The sequence below is a fragment of the Oncorhynchus masou genome, chromosome 7 (genome assembly GCF_036934945.1).
Source record: "Oncorhynchus masou masou isolate Uvic2021 chromosome 7, UVic_Omas_1.1, whole genome shotgun sequence".
Taxonomy (NCBI): Eukaryota; Metazoa; Chordata; class Actinopteri; order Salmoniformes; family Salmonidae; genus Oncorhynchus; species Oncorhynchus masou.
In genome coordinates, this window is record NC_088218.1 from 13,934,290 (window position 1) to 13,962,171 (window position 27,882).

The following is a 27,882-nucleotide window of genomic DNA, read 5'->3' on the forward strand; positions in this document are numbered from 1 at the left end:
TAAGTCGTCCACAATAGTATGGGTCTTGCCTGTCCTAGTCACTCGGTAGCTCACCATGGAAGACGCTTCGCCCCTTCTTATTAATGGTATTTGTTGCTTTTACTAATCAAACCTCTTAACTCCTGTGGCTTTTAGTGAGAATTATCTTTCAAATAGGCATGTTCTGTTTCTAAATGTCTGCGCAAGAGTGGAGGTTTCACCGAGTTGTGAGATAGTACTTTTGCACATATAACACAAAAACTACGTTTGTCTACATACGGACCGTTAGTGGAATTCCCGTGAGAGAGTAACCGTTAATGTGATTGGATGTTAATTATTTGACTAGGCTACCTGTATTTGACAATGTGTTGTCTCGCTGAACATGAGATCGTTACATTTTTTGGCAGTGAAACTAGGCTACTCAGGTGGGGGAGGGGAGGGTGGACTCGCCTAAATGTATAGCCCCGTTGGAAAATCTAAATGAACTGTTTGGAAATGTATTTTAAAATGTGAATCACATTTTTATTTGTCGTACCCCTGACGGCATTGCGCGTACCCCAGTTTGATTACCCTAGACCAAGTATTCCCAATCAGCTTTCAGGCCCCGCCGTAGTGTCAATAAATCTTCCATATTCCCCCTCCCTCTGTTTTTAGGACCCCACCATGGAAGATCCTTCCTCTGCCAGGGCCAGACACTTCGGCAGCCCTGCCATGAATGCCTCAACCCAGGACACTATCCAGACCAGCACCTCCATGGAGGACCCCACCTCCTTCTTCTCAGCCAAGGGAAGCTCCTTCTCCTTGGGGGAGACCTGGGAGGACCAGATCCGTGACCGGAGCCTGTCCCAACCTGCCAGCTTCTACAGTACAGAGGGCCAGAGTAAAGGAGTTATAGCAGGAAGCTACAGCTATGCTGTTAGTGCTACCTCACCTGGACCCCAGGATCAGCATGCAGAACAAGCCAGTCCAGGTGGGTCCTGGAGAAAGTTGCATCCTCCTCCCTTTGCATAGACATAATTGTGTAGTCATAATATATAATTTTTAATATTTCTGCAATAACCAATGTACAAAATAACATTGATTGATTGGGACCTTTTGGTTTTTATCAGCCATCAGATAGTCATAAAATGGTTATGATCCTGAAATAGAAGTGATCACATGACCTGGATTTTAACCTTTTTATTTAAAGATTTTTCATCAAATGGCCCCCTTTTTTTCTTTTTATGTTAGTCGGTCCAGCACCATCCTCAGACAATTGCTTTCATTTTTGGTGTAATTCACATTTCTGGAAAAGGTTTAAAATAAAGGTTCAAATCCAGGTCATGTGAGGTGATAGTCCAAAACACAGGCCCCTAGTGATAGGAGACAAGGAGGAAATGCATATTTTGATTTTGCAAGAACGAGTATAACACAACAATCCATAGGAGGTTATTTGACATTGGTGACAGTCTCCCAGGCTGGCCCCTTGAGTCTCTGTCTGTGGGTCTTACAGTAAGATCTCATATGGTTTAGTAAGACCGTTACTATTAGAGCTGATGGGAGAGGAAGGAATGCTTTCGCCTCCACAGAGAAGACAATGGAATGGAGAAAGAGTGATCTTAGAGGGGGTATAAATGCTGTATATACACAGTATAATAGACCTTTATATTTCCCTCTGTGGTATACTGCAGCAGCCAGAGATGCTGAATGACTGACAACATGGAATCCTTGTATAAAAACCACACGCCACTGCAGAGACCCATCCCAAAGCCGCTGAGCTGAAGCTAATTTGAGACTACTTCTGAGAGGATGAAGTCACAGCTATTTTGTTGAACAAGTCCTTTAGTCTAACACCAGTTTACTACGTATAGATGAAAAACCACTCTGATCTGATTTCCATGTATTTGGGACACATTGATCTGAATATCGCTCATCAAAAAGGGAATGTTAGACGCGTTGAGATGAACTGAGAGGAAAGACTCAGGTGTAAATGCAACATTTGAATACTCTTGCTTTAGCTATAGACACAGCGACAGCATAATGCTCCATAAACTACAGTTCAGAGACAGTTTAGATTTAGTGTGAGGGTGGGTTAAATCTATATGTTCAATTGTGAGACACCCATCCCTTTTATCAGTTTTTCGTGTGATCTGCCAAGGTAATAACTGGAAAATATATTTGTTTAAAAGGGGAAGTAGGGAGACTACATAGCCAAAATGTTATTGGGTCTGTTAGCTGTTGCATACTAACTGTATTGTTTGTAAACTAGTACTGTGTGTCTGTGTCGGTTATGCTAAGCTAACAGCTTTCCCTGTGTGTGTTGGTTTGCTAACCTAACTGCTGTCTGTGTGTTGGTTATGCTAAGCTAACAGCTTTCCCTGTGTGTGTTGGTTTTGCTAACCTAACTGCTGTCTGTGTGTTGGTTATGCTAAGCTAACAGCTTTCCCTGTGTGTGTTGGTTTTGCTAACCTAACTGCTGTCTGTGTGTTGGTTATGATAAGCTAACTGCTGTCCCAGTGTGTTGGTTATCATAACCAAACTGCTGTCCCTGTGTGTTGGTTATTATAACCAAACTGCTGTCCCTGTGTGTTGGTTATGATAACCTAACTGCTGTCCCTGTGTGTTGGTTAGGATAAGCTAACTGCTGTCCCTGTGTGTGTTGCTTAGGATAAGCTAACTGCTGTCCCTGTGTGTTGGTTAGGATAAGCTAACTGTGTGTGTTGCTTATGATGTCCCTGTGTGTGTGTGTTGCTTATGATAAGCTAACTGCTGTCCCTGTGTGTGTTGGTTATGCTAAGCTAACTGCTGTCTGTGTGTTGGTTTGATAAGCTAACTGCTGTCCCTGTGTGTTGGTTGATAACCAAACTGCTGTCCCTGTGTGTTGTTATTATAAGCTAACTGCTGTCCCTGTGTGTTGGTTGATAACCTAACTGCTGTCCCTGTGTGTTGGATAAGCTAACTGCTGTCCCTGTGTGTGTTGGTTAGGATAAGCTAACTGCTGTCCCTGTGTGTTGGTTAGGATAAGCTAACTGCTGTCCCTGTGTGTGTTGCTTAGGATAAGCTAACTGCTGTCCCTGTGTGTGTTGCTTAGGATAAGCTAACTGCTGTCCCTGTGTGTGTTGCTTATGATAAGCTAACTGCTGTCCCTGTGTGTGTTGCTTATGATAAGCTAACTGCTGTCCCTGTGTGTTGCTTATGATAAGCTAACTGCTGTCCCTGTGTGTGTTGGTTATGCTAAGCTAACTGCTGTCTGTGTGTTGCTTATGATAAGCTAACTGCTGTCCCTGTGTGTGTTGCTTATGATAAGCTAACTGCTGTCCCTGTGTGTGTTGGTTATAAATGTTACCCTAACACTATTCTGACCTGTGTGTCTGTAGGCCAGTTGGACCTTCTCTCAGAGGACTATGAGGCGGTGGACCATCGGCTGAAGCTCTTCCTAGATGTGGAGGTGTTTGAAGAGGAAGAGGAGCTCCACTCCTTTCTCAAGGTTAGCAGAACCAATGTTCTGACAACGGTTAACAGTTCAGTGACGTGGCTGAATCCGGTCACAGCAGTTCTGCTCAGAAGTTCCATGAACTGCTAACCCAGCCAAAACCGGTCGACTCCAGCTCTTGTGATCTGCTCCTGGCTGCTTTTTTCCCCCTCAGCTGTTCTCTCGCTGTCCTGCACCACCCCCCCTCTCTCTTCATCGCCACCCCCACCCACCACACCATGACCTTGGATGAGCTCCTCCATGTGTAATGCATGCTGGGAGCCCTGTGGAGCGGAGGGGTATTGGTTTACTGCTCAGGACACCTGGACAAGGAGAGGGAGCCAAGAGGACACAAGCAACCCCAGCAGGAGACAGGACATCCAGCTCATAACATGCTCATTCATCTGATGTTTATTTATCTTGTCACTCGTGCTTCTCTCCCCTCTGGCTCTCTTTCTCTTTCAACAGCTCAACTGTTTTATTTTTGGGCCTACACAGTATTCAATGAAGATTGATGTGACTTTGTTGCTAGACCTTTCTCTTTAGGTGTTTTTTAAACAGGAACTGATCTGTTCTTATACAGTCTGTTTAAGAAGAGCTCTGAATGCAGTCATTTTCCTCAGGGAAAGTTATTTGCAGCAGTTAAGTGTTGTGGAATCTTTAACGTGTGTACATCTTATCTTTGTTGTAGGTGTCGACCGTGAAGTTTGGTGATCCGGTGGAGTTCCCCTCGTTCCTGGTGGTGTCTGACCAACGCATCTACTTCCTGGAAGTGACATCCGACATGGAGTAAGTTAACCACCTGACCTGTCACACTGAGAAGGCTGGAATAAAAATGAACATTCAAGTACCTATTCTGTGGTCACAGAAATGGTTGTGCCTGTCATGAAGGTATTGTCTGTAGAGGCATTTGGTCTGTAGACTACAGTTTATTCTATAAAGCTATATATGGCATTTATGGGGACAGCAGCAACAGGTGTGGTAGGAAGCAGACCAACACTATAGGATCACCACAGCTTTATGTAACCCACCACATCCCAATACTAACAGACTTTCTGGGCCACATCTTCAAACCCATTACAGCCCTGGTCTTTGTGGTGGCCCTACACATCTCCCCAGCCACTGCTCCCATGTCCTATATCAGTGGCTCCACGTTCCCTCTGATATAGTGCAAACACTATATCAAGGACTTTGTAAGCCCTGTATCAATGGCTTTTTTTTTGTCCTCCTCAAAAGCATGTTGGCTTGCCTCCGCTTCCTCCCAGGAGTGTGAGTAGTACGGTGTTGGACAGGCCTGAGTCTCATGCTGCGACGGTCCCTATAAAGTTACTGGGATTCTGACCCCAGAAGGCCACACCCCCGCTACCCTGAGCCACCCCTGGAAGTTGTGTAACGGCCAAGTTTGGTTGCGCAACAGTGTGATATTCTTATGATGACCTTTCGCTGCTTTTTAAAGGTGCAATCTGTGACTTGGTTGTCTGACAAATTGCAGAAACAAACAATGCTCAAACAAAAACATATACACCTTAAACGTGAGTCGACTCAAGGAAACAAAGGTAATAGGCGGGATACATGCAAGTAAAATAATAATAATATTTCTTTCACACTTTCCCGTCTTCATTGTTCTCTTCCTGGCAGAGGGCAGCCTTGTGATTGGCTGCAGAAGAGGGACAGCCGTGGAATCACAGAGCTGAGTTACCTGGAGGTGGGACTGGGCTCCCAGAGTATCCACATGGAGTTTGAGGACGGGCCTGTGGCCTACACCCTGCTAGTACGGGACAGCGTGTGTTGCAAACGTTTCTTCAGCCTCTTCACAGGCAAGACGCAGCCACACACACACACACACACACACACACACACTGCACATGTGTTGCATGCATCTGTATCTCATGAATTAAGGGCCTTCCTCCTGGGGATATTAGAGTGGAGCGTACTCGTTCTTAGGACAATATGTCCCTCTCTTGCTCTCTCTCCCTCCGTCTCGCTCTCTCTCCATCCGTCTCGCCTTTTCTTTCTCTCTCTCTTTCCCGCTCTCTCTCTCGTCTCTCTCTCTCTCTCGTCCCTCTCAGTATGTTAATCACATGCTCCTCTGCTCACAGTGACTACACCCTGCTTAGCCTGTCAGCAAGGCAAGACCAGAAGCAGAGAGAGAGGAAAGCTGAGTTTTATTAGATCAACACTCCCATCTCTGACTCTCACAACTTCTCCTCACTACTTCACTAGAGCACTCTTTTAATGGAGTCCCTTTGGTAGCAAGGGGAAGCACCATGGCCAAACGGTCTTCAGCTAAGGCTCTGTGGACCTGAGTCTGTCCTGTCTTATCTGTGGGGACTCCATGTTTTCATTCAGTCGTATCAATAATCACTCAGATCCAGTCATTATTTGACTGTTTTCCAGATCAACTCTTTAGCTAATCTTGTACGGTCCAGATGTCCTCAGATCTTTATTTGGAATTCCCTCTGCCTCTGAAAGTGATGGTACGGTCTAGATGTCCTCAGATCTTTATTTGTAATTCCCTCTGCCTCTGAAAGTGATGGTACGGTCTAGATGTCCTCAGATCTTTATTTGTAATTCCCTCTGCCTCTGAAAGTGATGGTACGGTCTAGATGTCCTCAGATCTTTATTTGTAATTCCCTCTGCCTCTGAAAGTGATGGTACGGTCTAGATGTCCTCAGATCTTTATTCGGAATTCCCTCTGCCTCTGAAAGTGATGGTACGGTCTAGATGTCCTCAGATCTTTATTCGGAATTCCCTCTGCCTCTGAAAGTGATGGTACGGTCTAGATGTCCTCAGATCTTTATTCGCAATTCCTCTGGCCTTGAATGTGATTGTCTAGAATCGAAGATTAATTTCTGGCCTCAAAAGGGGTCATATTTTCAAAGTGAGTCTATGTTGTGTAGATCCATTGTAAATCCTAGAGCATAATAGACCTCATTAGAGTTCTCTTCTCTTCCAAGTCTATGCTCTAGGTTCCCTAGAGGTGGTCCTTTTTCTTGTACTGTGAGGCCTGTTGGAATAATTGTTTCTGCAGTTATGTCCTTGTCTGGATTCGTTAAAGATGATTTTTCTCCTTCCTCTCAACGACTGAGGACGGGTCCAGCTTTTCAGTCACTGGGACCACATAGCCGGCTAGGCCAGTCCAATTCTGGGCTTGGACTCTGTATTGCAAAGCTGAACGGCCCCATAGAGAGAGGCTGTCACAGGGTTCTGCTATAGCCTGCCAGTTGGATCATCTCTTATACGTCTTAAAATATCCTCTGTTGTGTTCCTGAGGATGGAGGAGGAGGAACAGGAGAGTTGAGCCTGGTTCTGAGGTATGTGCTACAGACAGACAACATGGCTGGTCCTGTCCAGTTGGCAGAGGGAGAGAGGGGGTGGGAGAAACACGGGGGGGTAAATAACTAGGTGCCTTCTCAGTGCTCCACTCGCTGGTATGAGGCTTTGGCACCATCCTTCATCTCCGTCTTTCACTCCTAGTCTGCCCTGCTCTTCCTCCCCTTGATGAAACTGGAATTATTTATTATGTGCCTGAAAACTCGGTCCAGAGCTCTGATATTGCCCCCATAACAGCTGTTACAATATTTGACTCAGGGAAAGGACCAAAGGATACCTTTACTATAACAGAATCAGTTTTCAGACGGGCTGGCATTCCCAGAACAGATGTGGTCACGCCTGGCTTGGTCAGTGGTGAGGGCTACAAACATGGAGAAGGATAGGGTCTGGTGGTTTTACTACCCCAAGGAGAAGAAGCTAGAAGGGACAGATCTGTCCATTGCTCAATGGGTTTGAAAATCTTTTATTGAAATGAGGAAGAAGGCTGGACAAGTCTGAACTTGATATTCCGGCGGAGTCAGTACAGGTCACCATGTCAATCAAAGACTTGTCTGAACAATGTCTCGGCTTTTGCTAATTTAAATGCCCTTATTGCCCCGTACAGACCGACAGTGGGTAAAAATATGTGGTCTGTCTGGTAAGTAGTTTGGTGAGGTTTGCAATGCTCGTAAATGGTCATGGAAGGAGTGTTTTGGTTTGGTTGTGTGGGTTGGATCCAGACACTGCATTCCTGAAAGGTAACGGAAAACTGTTCCTGTCTCCTTCACTAACTATCAAGTTAAGGGGTAGTGCTCCCAAATTACAAACGGACCTCATCTATGGATACCAGGCAACATAATCAACATTTTATGTTTTGTTTACTTATCAACAGCAGCAATTAGCATCTTGAGTGATATTTGGGTGAAGAGTCCCTTTAACTGCATAGTAAACTCAGTGTCTTCTCTTGTAAGGAGATGGATGATATAAGCAGATGTCATATCTCAAGTTTAACCCTGTCAGATACCCTTGCAATACCAACACAGTGTCACTTCCCACTGTCTCAGACCTGGGCTAAACTCTGCCCTGTTTTCCTTGGAAATCCATTTTCCTTCCCGGCCGTACTGCTCCCACTCCCGCGCTCTCCCTTCCCCGTGGTCTGCTGTTCCGACAGGGCCGAGAGTGTTCTGTTTCGCCCGGATGGATGCTGAGGGTCCAACTATTCCTTGTGAAAATAAGCTAGAGTATTTGAGAAGGTTGGAAGTGGTTAACCTAGTGGAGAGGGTCCTGTGATTGAACCGGCAGGAGAGAGACTAACGTTATTCGCCAGGACAGATCCCAGACGCCGACACAGATCCGCTCTCCTTTTACAGCTCTAGGCTCTTTCAGCCAGGCCTGTCGCCATGGGCGACCGAGCCCTGTACTTGTTTGTCCTCTCGTCATGGTGACGGTGGTCCACTAAATCACGCAACACATACATACACAGAGTGCACAAAGCATTAGGATCACCTTCCTAATTGTGAGTTGCACCTCCTTTTGCCCTAAGAACAGCCTCAATTCATCAGGGCATGGATTCTACAAGGTGTTGAAAGCGTTCCACAGGGATGCTGGGCCATTTTGACTTCAATGCTTCCCAGAGTTGTGTCAAGTTGGCTGGATGTCCGTTGAGCGTGAAAAACCCTACAGCGTTGCAGTTCTTGACACACTCAAACCGGTCCGCCAGGCACCTACTACCATACCCTGTTCAAAGACACTTCAATATTTTGTCTTGCCCGTTCACCCTCTGAAAGGCACACAGACACAATCCATGTCTCAAGGCTTCTTTAACCTGTCTCCTCCCCTTCATCTACACTGATTTGAAGTGGATTTAACAAGTGACATCAGTAAGGGATCATTGCTTTCACCTGGATTCACCTAGTCAGTCTATGTCATGGAAAGAGCAGGTGTTCCTAATGTTTTGTACACTCTGTGTACACCGCCAGGAGGGTATGTTTAGACTAAAAAGGGTGACGTGCTTGACTGCCGCACGTGCAGCTTAAAGATGGCAGAAGTTGGTGTAGCTCACAAGATGTTATTCTCTGGGATCATAAAACAATATAGGCCCAAACTTGCCCTGTCCTGTCCCACCGTGTCCTGCCCTGTCCTGCAAGCTCCACCTTGTCTTCTGCTCCAAAAGGAATTTAGTGTTATTGAGTTTAGAGGCTAAATCTGCATTGCTTCACCTTGAATAATGTCCTGAATAGAGGTGTGTGTGGTCTCCTATTGGTTCAGTAGAACCCACCAGAAGATAAGCGGTTAAAGGGGAGCTCAAAGAGGGACAACAATACCGTCCCTTTAATGGTTGTTCTTTTTAATCCAGCACCTTGCTTCGTCCCGTAGGCTTCACTTTAGATGTCCTGGTCTGGAACGTTAGTGTGGCAGATCAGTTTCCTCCGGGAAGAAAGGGAAAGAAACAATGGCAAAAGAATTGAGGTTGAATCTTATCCAGGCATTGAGAGCCAGAATAGGCCACTGGTGCCACGCAATGTCTTTATTTCTCATCCCTGTTGTTGTTGAACTTGGACATTGATAGGGGCAGGGTGTTCCTACTCTGTTTTTCTTCACATTTGTTGTTTCACTCTTTTCAGTGTGTCTCCCTTTTAAACTCAACTTCCCTTTCAATTCCACCTTTTTAACTTTGGCATTTGCCTGTGGCCCTGTGTTCCCCTATTGCTACCACCCCACAGGGAAGTATTTTGTCGTTGTGAGTGTGACCTAGCACATTGTTCTCCTGTACCTTTTCCAACCTGTGTTTTTCACCTGCTGCCATGGAGATGTAATTCTAGATCTGAAATCAGAGACCTGTCAGCTTTCTAGTCCTAACCCACCACAGACTGTAATAGTCTAACATTAGCTCTGTCTATTGTCCCTAGGGCTGCAAAGCTACCGGTAGCTTACCAAAGTTACCGGAATCTTCAGTAATTATGGTAATTTAACAGAATCTATGGCAATCTATCATAACCTTGGTAATTTATACTTGAATAAATGCTTCTTTTTAATCATGTATAGTATTCATTTTTATATAAAATAACAGTTTCTGGTAGATAGACTATATGGTTCAAGAGAAAATAGCCTAATTAATGAAAAAAACATGTAATCAACAATGCCATTATTTTCAGTTAACTCTACAGCTCTTCCAACTATTTACTTTTTTCACAGCTGCTACCAGTTTGATGCTGAGACATTGGCAACAAATACATAGTCAAATAAGTGTGTAAAAAAATGTCAAATAATATATACAGTGGGGCAAAAAAGTATTTAGTCAGCCACCAATTGTGCAAGTTCTCCCACTTAAAAAGATGAGAGAGGCCTGTAATTTTCATCATAGGTACACTTCAACTATGACAGACAAAATGAGAAGAAAAAATCCAGAAAATCACATTGTAGGATTTTTAATGAATTTATTTGCAAATTATGGTGGAAAATAAGTATTTGGTCAATAACAAAAGTTTATCTCAATACTTTGTTATATACCCTTTGTTGGCAATGACAGAGGTCAAATGTTTTCTGTAAGTCTTCACAAGGTTTTCACACACTATTGCTGGTATTTTGGCCCATTCCTCCTTGCAGATCTCCTCTAGAGCAGTGTTGTTTTGGTGCTGTTGCTGGGCAACACGGTCTTTCAACTCCTTCCAAAGATTTTCTATGGGGTTGAGATCTGGAGACTGGCTAGGCCACTCCAGGACCTTGAAATGCTTCTTACAAAGCCACTCCTTCGTTGCCTGGGCGGTGTGTTTGGGATCATTGTCATGCTGAATGACCCAGCCACGTTTCATCTTCAATGCCCTTGCTGACGGAAGGAGGTTTTCACCCAAAATCTCACGATACATGGCCCCATTCATTCTTTCCTTTAAAAACAGCCCCAAAGCATGATGTTTCCACCCCCATGCTTCACAGTAGGTATGGTGTTCTTTGGATGCAACTCAGCATTCTTTGTCCTCCAAACACGATGAATTGAGTTTTTACCAAAAAGTTATATTTTGGTTTCATCTGACCATATGACATTCTCCCAATCTTCTTCTGGATCATCCAAATGCTCTCTAGTAAACTTCAGATGGGCCTGGACATGTACTGGCTTATGCAGGGGGACACGTCTGGCACTGCAGGATTTGAGTCCCTGGCGGCGTAGTGTGTTACTGATGGTAGGCTTTGTTACTTTGGTCCCAGCTCTCTGCAGGTCATTCATTAGGTCCCCCCGTGTGGTTCTGGGATTTTTGCTCACCGTTCTTGTGATAATTTTGACCCCACGGGGTGAGATCTTGCGTGGAGCCCCAGATCGAGGGAGATTATCAGTGGTCTTGTATGTCTTCCATTTCCTAATAATTGCTCCCACAGTTGATTTCTTCAAACCAAGCTGCTTACCTATTGCAGATTCAGTAGTCCCAGCCTGGTGCAGGTGTAGAATTTTGTTTCTGGTGTCCTTTGACAGCTCTTTGGTCTTGGCCATAGTGGAGTTTGGAGTGTGACTGTTTGAGGTTGTGGACAGGTGTCTTTTATACTGATAACAAGTTCAAACAGGTGCCATTAATACAGGTAACGAGTGGAGTGTTGGGGAATAATCAGAATTGGTGGGTAACATAGATAAGATGTTTTATTTTCATGATATGCTTATGAGTTATTTCTCATAAGAATGTATTTTGTTGTACTATAGTGGTGGCCATGGGCAGTTATCTGGTCTATGTCAAGACTAAGTTGCATGGGCCGCAGAGAGGGGAGAGGTCAAGGTGTCATCATGTGTAAACATATCTTTTGCTCCACTGTGTCTGTGTGCCAGTCACTCCCTACTTTTCCCATCGGGGAGAGGAGGATGGCAGTGTCTGGAATCATTCTATGCTCCCCGTGATCTTGTCCAGGATTGGATTTATCTAAATGACAATTTGATATATGCCTGTTGATATGGAGGATTGGTTTATGGTTCTGGGTTTGAGTAAGGAGACAAAGCTGAACGATTTATTATGTCTATGCTGTCTGACTATGTGTGTTCTTTGCTATTAAAGGATCTCAGTTGCAATGTAGAGGGGGCTCTCAGAGAATTCATTGATAGACACTGAATTGATCTGAGAGTCACAGGGTTGTGATAGAGCTCATATAATTAAAGATGGACTTTGATAACTAACTCTGACTTGTGTGTGGTTTGCGCTCATGATTTGGTAAATAGTGGAAATTTCCACGACAGGAGGACAGAGGAGCCTCTTAAAGAAGAAGTTACAGGTCTGTGAGAGCCAGAAATCTTGCTCGTTTGTAGGTGACCAAATACTTATTTTCCACCATAATTTGCAAATAAATTCATACATTTTTTCTCATTTTCTCTGTCATAGTTGAAGTGTACCTATGATGAAAATTACAGGCCTCATCTTTTTAAGTGGGAGAACTTGCACAATTGGTGGCTGACTAAATACTTTTTTGCCCCACTGTAAAATATATTTCATGCTGAAATCCTCATATTAAACAATGGTTTTCAGTAAGTTTATGGTTATATTTAAGATAATATTTTCAGCTTTGTCATTCAATTATTTTTCTGAAAATCAACTTATTAAATGAGTTCATATATTTTACATGTGACAAGGCCACACAGAGGGCCAGTGATGATTAGACACCTGTCAAATCTTAAGTACCCAAAAGGACCACTAGATGTATTGTGATAGAGTACATAAAATCCTTGAAACATACCAACATTCTTTACAAGTTTCCAGTAAGATACCCTCCCTTTGCAACCCGAATTGTCCCTAGTCCTCATCCGATCTGCTTGGGTGTGACTGTCTTACTCTCTGGCTGTGTTTACACAGGCAGCCCAATTCTGATCTCTTTCATTTAAATTTTATTTATTTATTTATATTTAACCTTTATTTAAACAGGTAGGCCAGTTGAGAACAAGTTCTCATTTACAACTGCGACCTGGCCAAGATAAAGCAAAGTAGTGTGACAAAAACAACGCAGAGTTACACATGGGATAAACAAACGTACAGTCAATTACACAATAGAAAAATATATACAGTGTGTGCAAATTAAGTAAGGTGATAAGGCAATAAATAGGCCATAGTGGCAAAGTAATTACAATTTAGCAATTTACACTGGAGTGATAGATGTGCAGATGAGGATGTGCAAGTAGAAATACTGGTGTGGAAAAGAGCAGAAAAACAAATATGGGTATGAGGTAGGTAGTTGGTTGGATGGGCTATTTACAGATGGACTGTGTACAGCTGCAGAGATCGGTAAGCTGCTCTGACAGTTGACACTTAAAATTAGTGACGGAGATATGTCTCCAACTTTAGTGATTATTGCAATTTGCTCCAGTCATTGGTAGCAGAGAACTGGAAGGAAAGGTAGCCAAAGTAGGTGTTGGTTTTGGGGATGACCAGTGAAATATACCTGCTGGAGCATGTGCTACCAGTGAGCTGAGATAAGGTGGTGCTTTACCTAGCAAAGACTTATAGATGACCAGGAGCCATTGGGTTTGTCGACAAATATGTAACGAGGACTAGCCAACGAGAGCATACAGGTTGCAGTGGAGGGTAGTATATGGGGCATTGGTGACAACAGATGGCACTGTGATAGACTGCATTCAGTTTGCTGAGTAGAGTGTTGGAGGCTACTTTGTAAATGACATCGCCGAAGTCAATGATCGGTAGGATAGTCAGTTTTACGAAGGTATGTTTGGCAGCATGAGTGAAGGATGCTTTGTTGCGAAATAGGAAGCCAATTCTAGATTTAACTTTGGATTGGAGATGCTTAATGCGAGTCTGGAAGTAGAGTTTACAGTCTAACCAGACACCAAGGTATTTGTAGTTGTCCACATATTCTAAGTCAGAGTAGTGATGCTAATTGGGCAGGCGGGTGTGGGCAGCGATCGGTTGAAGAGCATGCATTTCGTTTTACTAGTATTTAAGAGCAGTTGGAGGCCACGGAAGGAGTGTTGTATGGCGTTGGAGCTCGTCTGAAGGGTCCAAAGAAGGGCCAGAAGTATTCAGAATGGTGTCGTCTGCGTAGAGGTGGATCAAATAATCACCCGCAGCAAGAGCAACATCATTGATGTATACAGAGAAAAGAGTCGGCCCCAGAGTTGAACCCTGTGGCACCCCCATAGAGACTGCCAGAGGTCCGGACAACAGGCCCTCAGATTTGACACACTGAACTCTATCTGAGAGGTAGTTAGTGAACCAGGCGAGGCAGTCATTAGAGAAACCAAGGCTGTTGAGTCTGCCGATAAGAATACGGTGATTGACAGAGTCGCAAGCCTTGGTCAGGTCGATGAAGACTGCTGCACAATTGTTCTTTTGACCAATCACAGCAGATCATTTTCAAAGCTGATCCAATTGGTCAAAATACCAATTAGTGAAAAAAAAACATCAGAATTGGACTGCAGGTGTAAACCCAGCCTGTGTCCTGTGTGATTTCTAGTAGGTTACATACGGTTACATACAGTATAGATTTCGAAGTGAGGTGTTCTGTCTGTGTAAGTTCTGATTTTACTTTTAATCAATCAATCAACATATTTATCGTCCCAGTTCATTGAAATTAATTGTGCTGATGTTCCAATACACTGCATGGAAAAACCATAAAACATGAATTAACTCTATTTAAAGGGATACTTTGGATTTTTGCCAACATCTCCAGAGTCAGATTAACTTGTCTATATCATTTTTATGTCTCTGTGTCCAGTATGAAGGAAGTTAGTTTCACGAGCATATGCTAAGTAACGTTAGCGCAATGACTGGAAGTCTATGGATATCTGCTAGCATGCTACTTCCAGTCATTGTGCTAACGCTAGTTAGCAACTTCCTTCAAACTGCACGCAGAGTCATAAAAATAGTATCCACGAGTTCATCTGACTTCATTACTAAAATCTCAAAGTATCACTTTATATCGAGTTGAGAGAACCATTGATAGGGACGCATCACTAAACTTAATTCGTATCTCCTATTCTTTTTCCCCTTGCTCCACTCTCTCTCTCTCTCCCTCAGGAGTGGTGCGTGAGTTGGCTACCAAGTCAGACAGCAAGCTTAAGTCTATCTCCACCACCAGGCTCAACCCACAGCATCATCTCTGGTACGAACTGCCCAGATTTATGTTATAATTGCCATGAATGACTTGCATGTGTCCTGGATATGTTGTCATTTCCTCACCATCTCCGCTCGATGGTATTGAGCCAAGCCATAGGCCCATCTGTCTCTTGCCCCCACAATGACACTGACAAGGCTGTGGTAACTTCTGTCTGGTGTTACTAAACCTCCACATTGTCGAAATTGGGCTCTAAATTAGTGGCTAAACCACATACTAATGTCTTACATGTGTTGGCCTCAAGATGCTAAGAAAGCGCTAACGATGCATTACCTTTTAACTAGAGAGCTGATCCTGCAGGGCCATGTCCTTAGGGGCTTCATCCCAATACCGTGAAGTGGCTTCCTCCCCTATGATCTTGGTCCTTAGAGGGTTTATCCCAATACTGTGAAGTGGCTTCCTCCCCTCTGATTTTCTTGTATCCTTGCTCACCTGAAAGGGCTGGAAAGTGAGGACTAGCAGATGGGAAAGGAAACCATTTTTAGTATATGGATTTACCATACACCCTTCCCTTGTTTCTGTGGTAATGATGGAACACGCTGTACATTCACTGAGATAATTCATGGCTCAGTTAGTTATTATACAGACCTTTTTTTTGTGTAGCTGAAAACCACAGCTACTCAGGGAACAGACTCACTGTTTGAACAGGACCATAGGATGACTCAGGACTGTTTAATTGTTTATCATGCCTACCATTTCTGTGTAGCTTTTATAATCACACTATCGTGGATATAGTTGGAATAACTATTAACACATGGTCACTTTAAAGTCAACAAGAGACTTAGAAACCACAAAATACTACACAGAATTAGTATTACCTCTGTCTGCTCACTTTCGAAAACAAACTCACCCAGGAGGCCATTTTGAAACCATAGACATTTACATTACATTTAAGTCATTTAGCAGACGCTCTTATCCAAAGTCTTCTTTATGTGTCTGTGATACAGATATGAATCAGGAAAAATAGACATATCTCCACACTTTTGAGATCTGCCCCATCTCAAAAGCACTTAGATTCAGAGTCTGATGTGGTGTATGTGCCTGATGTACAATGTGACATTGTGAATATTAACCTGGTTGTCTCTTATGTAAGCCTTTCCTCTGTGTCTCCCCAGGCCCCTTGTGTGTGAAGACATGCAGACTGATGTGGAGGATGGCCAGCTACAGTTCTTCTACCTCCTGTCCTTTCTACATCAAGGTACATTAGGTGTGTGTGTGTGTGTGTGTGTGTGTATATATATATATATATATAATGTGTTGAGTTTCCCGATAAGAATACGGTGATTGACAGAGTCGAAAGCCTTGGTCAGGTCGATGAAGACGGCTGCACAATTGTTCTTTTGACCAATCACAGCAGATCATTTTCAGAGCTGATCCGATTGGTCAAAATACCAATTAGTGGAAAAAAAACATCAGAATTGGACTGCAGGTGTAAACCCAGCCTGAATATACTGAACAAAAATATTAACACAACATGTAAAGTGTTGGTTTCATGAGATGGAAAAAAAAGAACCCAGACATTTTCCATATGCACAGAAATCTTATTTCTCTCATTTTGTGCACAAATTTGTTTATATCCCTGTTGGTGAGCATTTATCATTTGCCAAGATAATCAATCTATCTGATAGGCCCCTTTTTTCTCAATTTCTGCCTGAATGACATGCCCAAAGTAAACTGCCTGTTGCTCAGGCCATGAAGCCAGGATTTGTATATAATTGGTACCATTAGAAAGAAAATGTTAAAATAATGTAGGAGAATATAACACAATAGATATGGTAGGAGAAAATACAAAGAAAAACCAACCAGAATTTTGGTTTTTGATAGACTATGCTCTTACAATGGCAAGTATAAGGGCATACTCAGTTCTAGCTCCCAGGATGCAATTCCTATGGCTTCCACATGGTGTCAGCAGTCTGTTCAAGGTTTCAGACTTGTAACTTCCAAATCGAATAAGAAATATCAGTTTTAGTACAGGGACACGGTCTTGGAAATTTGTGTTTGCGGGCGCCATGAAGACAAGTCGCATCTGCTAAAATCGGTTTCCTATAGAACATACTTCTTTCCGTAAGAAATATTATAGTTTGATTATATTTTAGGGTATCTGAGGAGTTGATAGAAATGCATTTTGAGATTTTCGGATTCCTTTCTCTGCATGTTGAATGAGTGGATTACTCAAATCGATGGCGCCAGCTAAACGGACCTTTTGGGATATAAAAGAAGGATTTTATCTAACAAAACGACACTACATGTTATAGCTGGGGCCCTTTGGATGACAAATCAGAGGAAGATTTTCAAGAAGTAAGTGAATATTTGAATCGCTATTTGTGAATTTATGAAACCTGTGCCGGTGGAAAAATATTTTGATGATGGGAGCCTTCCTCAAACAATCCCTTGGCATGCTTTCGCTGTAATGGCTACTGTAAATTGGACGGTGCAGTTAGATTAACAATAATTTAAGCTTTCAACCAATATAAGACACTTGTATGTACCTAAATGTTTAATATTCATAATTTGTATGATTTATTTATTTGAATTGCGCGACCTCCAGTTTCACCTGAAGTTGTCTAGCTAGCGGGACGCCTAGCCCTAAGAAGTAGCATGCTCATTACACATGTGCAACTTGTGCTGGGGACAAATAAAGGCCACTTCTAAAAATGTACCACAGATGTCTCATGTTTTGAGGGAGCGTGCAATTGGCATGCTGGCTGCAGGAATGGCCACCAGAGCTGTTGCAGGAGAATTGAATGTTCATTTTTGCACCATAAACCGCCTCCAATGTCGTTTTAGAGAATTTGGCAGTACTTCTAACCGGCCTCACAACCGCAGACCACGTGTAACCACGCTACACCAGGACCTCCACATCTGGCTTCTTCACTTGGGGATTGTCTGAGACCAGCCACCCATACAGCTGATTAAACTGGGGAGTATTTATGTCTGTAATAAAGCCCCCAGTGGGCGGGCCTGGCTCCCCAGTGGGTGGGCCTATGCCCTCCCAGGCCCACACTTGGCTGCGCCACTGCTCAGTCATGTGAAATCCATAGATTAGGACCTAATGAATTTATATTAATTTACTGATTCCCTTCTATGAACTGTAACTCAGTAAAATCGTTGAAATTGTTTTCATTTTGCGTTTATATTTTTGTTTATATTTATTGTTTCTCTGTGTAATTGAGTGTATCTGTGTGTCTCTCCCAGCCTGTGGCTGCAGACTTTGCATCCGTAGCCAAGCATGGCTGCAGGCTATGGGCTGTGCAGGTGAAAAGAATGTTAACTACTGTAATTGTAACATGCACTGACCTGCCTCTGCTGATGAATTTTAAACTGGGTTTAAACATCAGAAGGATGGAGGATTTGTTTTAAACTGGGTTTAAACACCAGGAGGTTAGAGGAATAGAAGGGTTTTAAACTGGGTTTAAACATCAGGAGGATGGAGGAATAGATGGGTTTTAAACTGGGTTTAAACATTACTTTGCCACTATTGGCCTATTTATTGCCTTACCTCCTTACTTCATTTGCACACACTGTATACAGATTTTTCTATTGTGTTATTGACTGTACGATTGTTTATCCCATGTGTAACTCTGTGTTGTTTTTGTCACACTGCTTTGCTTTATCTTGGCCAGGTCGCAGTTGTAAATGAGAACTTGTTCTCAACTGGCCTACCTGGTAAATATAAAAATAAAGTTGAGTCAGATCCAGTGTTGCAGGACTCCAGTGTTGCAGGACTTATTTATCACCCTATACCCCTGGTGATTGATTGTCGACTGATCAAAGCTGGCCAGTTCCTTTTTGGTTTAATGGAGAGGAGGAGATGGAGAGGGGGGGAGAGAGAGGCAGCTGTTTCCCAGTGGGAGTGCCTGGGAGATGAGAGCTCTTTGTCTTATCACACCACAGTACCGACATCCCACTGATATGGCTCTGCCCGTGTCTGTTAACCAGACGGTAAAACACTTTGAGACGTGCCATAAGGCCCCCGGTTAGATAAATACAATACAAGCCAAACTATTTAGATGCAAGTATATGGTTATCATTTGTACAGGGGGGAGGGGGTTTAAACATCAGAAGGATGGAGGATTCGTTTTAAACTGGGTTTAATGCATATTTTCTGTGTGTTCTCTCTGCCAGAAGACCGTGTGACCCCTCTGACAGTGCTGGCCACCCGGGAAACCCTGTATCTGCTCAACGAAGACCACCAATGGAGCAAGAGCTTGCCCCACCCATCAGCCAATGAGAACGGGGGACCCTGCAGTGGGCGGGTCACTGTTCAGGAGACCCAGCCAATCAGCTGTGTCAGCTCTGTCCATCTATGGTCGTCTGACCCGTGCAGAATGGACATCAAGCTTTACGATGAGGTGAGACTGAGGGAGGAAAGAGACGTGATTGGTCTTAAATTAGGAAGGACTTCTCCAAGTTCTCAAGGGTAAGCTGGATAAGCTAAATGCTATCATGAGCAAAGCTGGACACACATTTGTATGTTTTATTAGACATTTTTCAGGATGAAATCTCTTGAGATGCACCATCCTGTTTTCAAGAGTGTCCAGATGAAAACAACAAACAAACGAACAATACTTAGTAAGAAGAAGAATGTGGCAACTACTGTCTAATAACAATGAAATCTAATTTTATTTGTCACATGTGCCAAATCCAACTGTGAAATGCTTACTTACAAGCCCTTAACCAACAAGGCAGTTATAAGAGTTAAGAAAATATTTACTAAATAAACTAAAGTAAAAAATTAAATCTATAACACTATAAAATAACAATAACAAGGCTATATACGGGTTGTTTCATTACCATGTCAATTTGTGGGGGTACAGGTTAGTCGAGGTATTATGTACAGTACCAGTCAAAAGTTTGACATTCAAGGGTTTATTTATTTACTATTTTCTACATTGTATTTCAAACCTATGATTAACACATATGTTAAAGAAATAAAAATATATTTGAGATTCATCAAAGGAGCTACCCATTGCCTTGATGACAGCTTTGCACACTCTTGGCATTCTCTCAACCAGCTTCACCTGGAATGCTTTTCCAACAGTCTTGAAGGAGTTCCCACATATGCTGAGCACTTGTTGGCTGCTTTTCCTTCGCTCTGCGGTCTAACTCATCTCAATTGAGTTGTTGGGTGATTATGGAGGCCAGGTCATCTGATGCAGATCTCCATCACTCTCCTTCTTGGTCAAATAGCCCTTACACAGCCTGGAGGTGTGTTGGGTCATTGTCCTGTTGAAAAACAAATGATAGTCCCACTAAGCTCAAACCAGATGGGATGGCGTGTCGCTGTGCTAGCCATGCTGGTTAAATGTGCTTTGAATTCTAAAATCACCAACAGTATCACATGCAAAGCACCATCACACCTCCTCCATGCTTCATGGTGGGAACCACACATGCTGAGATGAACCCTTCACCCACTCTGCGTCTCACAAAGACACGGCGGTTGGAACCAAAAATCTTACATTTGGGCTCATTAGACCAAAGGAAAAATTTCCACTTGGCTAATGTCCATTGCTCGTGTTTCTTATTATTGGTGTCCTTTAGTAGTGGCTTCTTTGCAGTGAATTGACCATGAAGGCCTGATTCACGCAAAGGGTGGCTACTTTAAAGAAACTCAAATGTAAAATATATTTAGATTTGTTTAACACTTTCTTTTGGTTACTACATGATTCCATATGTGTTATTTCATATGAGGTGTTCCTTTTTAATAAATATACACAACACGACAAAACGTGTTTTTTAAGTTGATCCATTTAAAAAGAAATGGGTTCTAATGCAGTTGTCTTCTGTTTGGGAGTGACAGTCCGTTTAGTGATTGACATTGTGCAATGATGTCTTATAATAGCATACAGGAATGAATCTGCAAAGATTATGACATCGAATTCTCAAAGTAAGGTCTTGGTTGTGAATTGAAAGATGTCACTATAGTCTAGGATAGGAGCAGCAGATGGTTTACTACGGTCTTTCTAATGGATACAGTAAAACAACTCTGTATTGTAACCCAGGCTTATAGTTCGTTGTTTTTTAAAATATAATCTATATGCGGTCCAAAAGATCATTCAGAATCTATCCTCAAACCCAGATATTTCAAACAATCAACACTTTCAAGCATTGTTCCATCACTTCCAAAAAATTTGAAATGGTCAGAAACTCATTCTTTGCCGTGTACCAAACCGCATGATATAGGTGTGTTTCAAGCAGACCACCATAGTCCCTGTGCCCAAGGAAGCGAATGTAACCTGCCTAAATGATTACCGCCCCGTGGCACTCATGTCGGTAGCCATGAAGTGCTTTGAAAAGCTGGTCATGGCTCACATCAACAGCATCCTCCCGGACACCCTAGACCCACTCCAATTCACATACTGCCCCAACAGATCCACAGATGACGCAATCTCAATCACACTCCACACTGCCCTTTCTCACCTGGACAAAAGAAACACCTATGTGAGTGCTGTTCATTGACTACAGCTCAGCATTCAACACCATAGTGCCCATGAAGCTCATTACTAAGCAAAGGACTCTTGGGCTAAACACCTCCCTCTGCAACTGGATCCTGGACTTCCTGACGGGCCACAACCAGGTGGTAAGAGTAGGAAAACAACACGTCAGCCATGCTGATCCTTAACACTGGGGCCCCTCAGGGGTGTGTACTTAGTCCCCTCCTGTATTCCCTGTTCATCCATGACTGTGTGGCCAAACACGACTCTAACACCATCATTATGTTTGCTGACGACACAACAGTGGTAGGCCTGATCACTGACAACGATGAGACGGCCTATAGGCCCTCTCTCAATATGAGCAAGACAAAGGAGCTGATTGTGGACTACAGGAAAAGGCGGGCCGAACATGCCTCGCTCAACATCGACGGGGCTGTAGTGGAGTGGGTCGAGAGTTTCACGTTCCTTGGTGTCCACATCACCAATGAACTAGCATGGTCCAAACATACCAAGACAGTCGTGAAGAGGGCATGACACAACCTTTTTCCCCTCAGGAGACTGAAAAGATTTGGCATGGGTCCCCAGATCCTCAAAAGGTTCTACAGCTGCACCATTGAGAGCATCCTGACCGGTTGCATCACTGCCTGGTATGGCATCTGACCGTAAGGTGCTACAGAGGGTATGGCAAACAGCCCAGAACATCACTGGGGCCAAGCTTCCTGCCATCCAGGACCTATATAATAGGCGGTGTCAGAGGAAAGCCCAGAAAATTGTCAGAGACTCCAGTCACCCAAGTTAGAGACTTTTCTCTACTACCGCACGGCAAGCAGTACCGGAGCGCCAAGTCTTTGACCAAAAGGCTCCTCAACAGCTTCTACCCCCAAGCCATTAGACTGCTGAACAATTCATAAAAATTGCCACCGGACAATTTACATTGACCCCTCCCTCGCTGTTTGTTTGTTACCTATGCATAGTCACTTCATCCCCACCTACATGTACAGATTACCTCAACTAGCCTGTACCGCTGCACACTGACTCGGTTCCGGTGCCCCTGTATATTACCTCGTTATTCTTATTGTGTTATATTTTCTTCTTCTTGAACTGCACTGTTGGTTAAGGGCTTGTAAGTAAGCATTTCATGGTAAAGTCTACACTTGTTGTATTCGGTGCATGTGGCAAATAAAGTTTGATTTGAGCATATGAGTGTATGTATGTGTTTCCTGTGCAGATAGTGAAGGAGGAGAAGACGTGGTCGTTGCACTCTGACAGTGCAGAGCTGGTGCAGGGCCTGCTGGTCTGGGTCAGAACACAATGGGAGAACATGTTCGGAGTCAAACTCGCCATCACCAACCTCACCCTACCAGCCTGAGGGAAAACACCCACCCTTCCAACTGTGTGTGTGTGTGCACCTGTGTGAGTGTGGGTCTGTCTGTCTTCACTGTCAGACTTGACCGTCAATAGGACAGTATGTTTACCTGGTTTGTAGCCAACTATGATTTCCTCATGTTTGTTCACTTTTACAAAAGCACTGATCTGTTAACGCCTCATCTGAATCCCGTCCATTTTCTAACCCTGCCAGTATAGCCAGCCAGGGAGAGTGCCTTGTGGTGTTGCCAGTCCTGCTACGTTCTAAAGCACCTTGAATATGTGAAAGGGGTGAGGGGGAATCGTGTGTTTCTTTCAGGGGGGTGAGGACAGGATAAGGAGGGAGAAAGGGGTAAGCAAAAATGTGAGTTGGGGGGTAATGTGTGTGTGTGTGTGTTATCAGGGTAGTTAGTCCATTCCTCTGAAGCTCAGTGGACTGTGACTTCATCAGGAGTCCCGGGACTGGAGCAGTGAGTTGTGACATCACACGCACGGCACAAGGCTCGCTAGCCGTCCCGTGAGGCTCCGCTCCGGACACCTCTGACGTGACACCTCTTAGTTATTTTCTTTTTAATCAGGGTCTTTGATGTCTCTAAACACTGTGATTATGTAAAAGAAAAAGGCAACCGAAGGCCAAAGTAACCCAAGTGAAGAGTTGCAGCCAAGGCAATGAACCGGGACAGTATCTGTGTTCTGTATCCTTGGGAAAAGTGCAGAATACGCATGATAGGGAAAGGTTCTGACTGACCTGTTTTAAAGTGTGAGATGTTAGTTGGTTTGTGGCTGTCTGTTAAAATGTGTAGTATTATGCTAATACCTCTAGTGCAGTTTAAATATATTATGGATGTAAAGTGAATGCTATTTTTGATGTAGACAGATGAAAAGATGTGTAGAAGTGGACGACAAACAGATGTGTGTAACTTAATTTATTTACCGTCAGCAAATCAATGATAAAAAACTATAGCTTTTTATACTTTAAATAAAAATGCATATCTGTGGTACAAATACATCCTCTTATGACACTGTATTTCCACATGTTTTTCCAACTCTTTCATTTTCACAGTGAGAAAGTTCCAATAGCTACTTTTCCCTCTGTAATCATGTAGTTCCAGAGTTTTTTTATTTATTGTTCTCACAGTCAGTCCAACCTCAACCACAACCGCAGCAATGCACCCCCATCCCCCCCCCCATCCCATCCCATCGTCACGCTAATCCTCCAGTCATCTACGTGGCCACACAACTACCAATAATCATCACTTTCTGCCCCATCAGACCCCCTTGCGGTTCTTCAATGAAACATTTTGACAATTCCTAAGATTTTATTGTGTAATACAAGAACATTTCCACACCAAGTGACATTTTTCATAGGAGGAAAAAAATTCTGAAAAGTTAAACAAAGCTTTGAAATAGATTCATGTGTACTATAGGCTTAACCTTCACACTGATAGTCTATCTATCCATTCATGCCATGTCAGGGCTCACAAAGGAAGGAAGCACTTTAAAACCCTCTAGATGTTAAATGATTTCCTTTCAGGGAGAGTTTGGTCAGGACCAAATCTCTGAAGAGAAAGCAGCACAACTGGGGACGGCAGTTCTCTTCTGTCTGGGCCGAGTGGGGAGTTAAGAGTACATGTGGCCATTCATTCCAGAAGTTCAAACGTTCATAGATCACCAGCAGGGTCATATAATAACCATGGTGGCTATAGAGAGGGCAACAGTTCAACAACTCGGGGAGTCAATGTCAGTTGGCTTTTCATGACCAGGTGTTCTGAGAGGAGAGAGTGGCCGGTGAGGGGTCAGGGGTCAACAGCAGCAGTCAGGACCGCAGAACAAACTGGATCAGTACGATCAGGTGGACGGGACAGGAACCGCCAGGAGTCGTCAGGCCAGGTAGTCCTGAGGCATGGTCCTCCAGGATGGGAGACATAGAGAGATGGAGGAGAATTAGAGAATGGAATGCTACTAAACACATGGAAACAATACTAGGGGCCTGTCCTCCTATAGCAGCCTCCCACCAGCCTCCTCTGATAGCATGCCTAAGAACACACAGTACATCAGATAAGGCAAGACAGACTGATGATAGTCCCCTGGCACATAGGCTATTGCAGCATAGATCCTGGGGACTGAGACAGGTCGCAAGACACTGTGACCCCGTCCAATGTTACACCTGGATGGGGCCAATCAGGCAGGATATAACCCCACCCACTTTGCCGAAGCACAGCCCCCACACCCCTGTACACACCGATTCAACATTTTCAAGTAGTTCTTGTTTGCTCAGTTAGTAGAGCATGGTGCTTGCAATGCCAGGGTTGTGGATTCAATTCCCATGGGGGACCAGTACGAAAAAAAGTATGAAAACGGATGCACTTGGTACTATAAATCAGTCTGGACAAGTGTCTGCTAACTGACTAAAATGTGAAATAAAACATCTGTGACGCACAACTCTATTAATCAACCTACCACATGGCTAATGAAGAACTTTTATTTGATGTCCTACCCCCCCCCCCCCCCCCCAAATGGTAAGGAACACAGGGGAACACAGCACCAGATAAGTAATACATCCGATCTACCTGGCAGGCACATACGTCAAAATGTTAAGGCTTCATTTGTGCGGATCAACAGTTGCCCAAAGGAGACACTAATTCAACTGACTGCCTAAAAGACCCAGAGGTGATAGACTGACATTCACGTGGAGATGAAGATGTGGGGACATTTTCTCTGCTTGTGTGAGACAGATTGGAATAGTAGTGTTAAATATCACAACATACACACTTCCTGCAACATTCTTGGGGCCCTTGACACTGCTCTGGCAATGCTACTCAAGCGTTGCCCACCCCTGGGAGAAAACAGCAGTGTCCCAGTTCTGCTGTCACTGCCATGCAGGGAGGGGGCTTTCTTCTGTTTGTTTTTCCAGAGTAAAGACCAACAGTTCCTTATTGAGCACTGTGAATGACACCAGAGAGAGTCAACATACCACCTGTAAGTAGTAAATACACCCCCCCCCCACGAAAAAATATTGCAGTGAGAGTGCAATATAACTGCACTATGCTGCAAATAATGCATTCAAAATAAAAAACATTTACTGCAGTAATTTTGCAGTGTAACTGCAGTTAAGAGTGCAGTAGAACTGCAGTTATTCTGCAATTACTGTGTTTAAAATACCACAGTCAACTGCAGTTACTGCACTTTTACTGCAGTTTCAAAACTGCAATCATTTTTTGGAAGGGCTTTGTTGATGGCAACGAGCCCTTCCTGGCTGTGAAGATGGGATGGGACCCACAGGGTAAAAACGGGTTGTATCAACGTATCGACCTACCAAAAAATACATCTAAGTGAAAACCTATTGGATTTGCAAAAAGTAATCACTGTAAAGGGAAATTCCTCCTAACTTATAACATAAATCCAATAACATGGTGACATGCTTTGTTGATTTCATGTGGAATTCACATTAGTTGACAACTCAACCAAATGTAAATCAAAACTAAACATTGAAAACTAAACATTGAACTGCTGTCTTTACCCAGTGCCCTTAAGTAAGAAAAAAGATTGCAGTCAGAATGCAGTACAATGCGGTATAACTGCAGTTAAAGTGCAGTCTAACTGCAGTATGCTGCAAATACTGCATCCAAAATATCAGTTTTTTTTTACTACAGTAATTTTGCAGTGTAACTGCAGTTACAGTGCAGTATAACTGCAGTTATTCTGCAAGTACTCTATCCAAAATACCTCAGTCGACTGCAGTTACTGCAGTTTCATAACTGCAATGTTTTCTTGTAAGGGTGGGGAGGGTGTTTTAAAGAGATTCAGTAGGAGTGGATTATGCTTTTGATTATCACACCTATTGCATAATAAACCAGCGGTAGTAAACCACATTAGCGGACCTGTTTTGTCTTGCATGACGCCCACATGTTTGACGTAGGTACTCTGTATTGTTCCAATAAACTCTAGCAGCACTTACCCTATTAAATCTGTCTCCTGTTAATTCAAACAATGTTTTTGTTTGGCAAATAAGCCTGTGATAGATGGGTTCCGGGTTTGTGGACGTTACAGTGGGACCGGTCTATTACCATACCATATATGACAAACATCGGATGTTGGCACCACTATGCAAGCTGTTATGTGTGAATTTAAAGGTTTTAACAGTGGAGGAATGTGTACACACAGCCCATTTTAATTGTGAGAGCATGTGCGCTGAGACCAGCCAAAATACCAAGCTTGAGTTCAGGTGCTTCGACTCAAGATTGGAATTTTCTATTCTACTTTTATCAAACTCACTTGGGAGGTATGCTTTTGGGTTTAAGATGCTGTAGACGTTGAATCACTGGCATCTTGCTATGTATGACACACAAATCACAATCTTATCAATAAGTGGAGGCTGCTGAGGGGAGGACGGCTCATAATAATGTCTGGAATGGAGCAAATGGAATGGCATCAACCACATGGTAACCATGTGTTTAATGTATTTGATACCATTCCACTTACTCCGCTCCAGACATTACCACGAACCCGTCCTCCCCAATGAAGGTGCCACCTCCTGTGCTATCAATAAGGATATTGTTAGTTATACAAGTGACAGAAAGGCATATTCCATTTCCCCAGTAGACTTCCAATACATATTAGACATAGCTACATAACTAGAGTGGACATTCTTTGGCCATCTGGACATAGGCACACAGCTGGGCTGGTGTGGAATACCACAGCCATTCTCTCACAGTGTTGAGTCGGTCTGGCTCTGGTCCAGCTCTACAACTGTGTGATAGGGACAGCAGGGGGCATGTTGTTATAGCATACTCTTTCTCCCTATCTACACAACCAACAAGACAGACAGGGAGTAGCTGGGGCAGGGTAGCCTAGTGGTTAGAGCGTTGGACTAGTAACCAAAAGGTTGCAAGTTCAAATCCTCCAACTGACTTGCCTTGCCTATAAAGGTAAAAAAAATGTGACATAAATTGTGACATATGTATAACTAACTACCTCAAAATAAGTACCTCATAAAGTTAAAACAGATCCTTAACTGCACCTATTGTGTTTTTTGATTGTAGAGGCTATAAAAGGATATTTCCTAAATATCTTGCTTTCTTTGATTAATCTGAGAATAGCAATGAAATGATATTTTGAAAAGTGTGAAAACTTAATTACAGTAAACAGCAAACAGTATCTAGTCAGCTAGTATATCTCACGTTTCAGTTAAGGGCCTCCTAAACGGGGCAGGGTTACGTGGAGGTATGGTAGGAGGAGAAAAGGGAT

General features: G+C 43.3%; 1 protein-coding gene across 2 annotated transcripts in view; it reads left to right on the forward strand.

Annotated features, from left to right (window-relative positions):
* The window catches only part of LOC135543320 (serine/threonine-protein kinase 11-interacting protein-like), a 62,134-nt gene extending 37,474 nt beyond the window's left edge, over positions 1 to 24,660 (forward strand). For both annotated transcript variants that reach the window (XM_064970499.1, XM_064970498.1), the window contains 8 exons: positions 634 to 949; positions 3,336 to 3,445; positions 4,122 to 4,219; positions 5,069 to 5,247; positions 14,740 to 14,824; positions 15,952 to 16,034; positions 18,962 to 19,188; positions 22,499 to 24,660. In XM_064970499.1, the coding sequence (XP_064826571.1) occupies positions 634 to 949; positions 3,336 to 3,445; positions 4,122 to 4,219; positions 5,069 to 5,247; positions 14,740 to 14,824; positions 15,952 to 16,034; positions 18,962 to 19,188; positions 22,499 to 22,639 (1,239 nt within the window). In that variant the 3' untranslated portion in view covers positions 22,640 to 24,660. The remainder of the gene's footprint in view (positions 1 to 633; positions 950 to 3,335; positions 3,446 to 4,121; positions 4,220 to 5,068; positions 5,248 to 14,739; positions 14,825 to 15,951; positions 16,035 to 18,961; positions 19,189 to 22,498) is intronic.
* Positions 24,661 to 27,882: the final 3,222 nt, after the last annotated feature.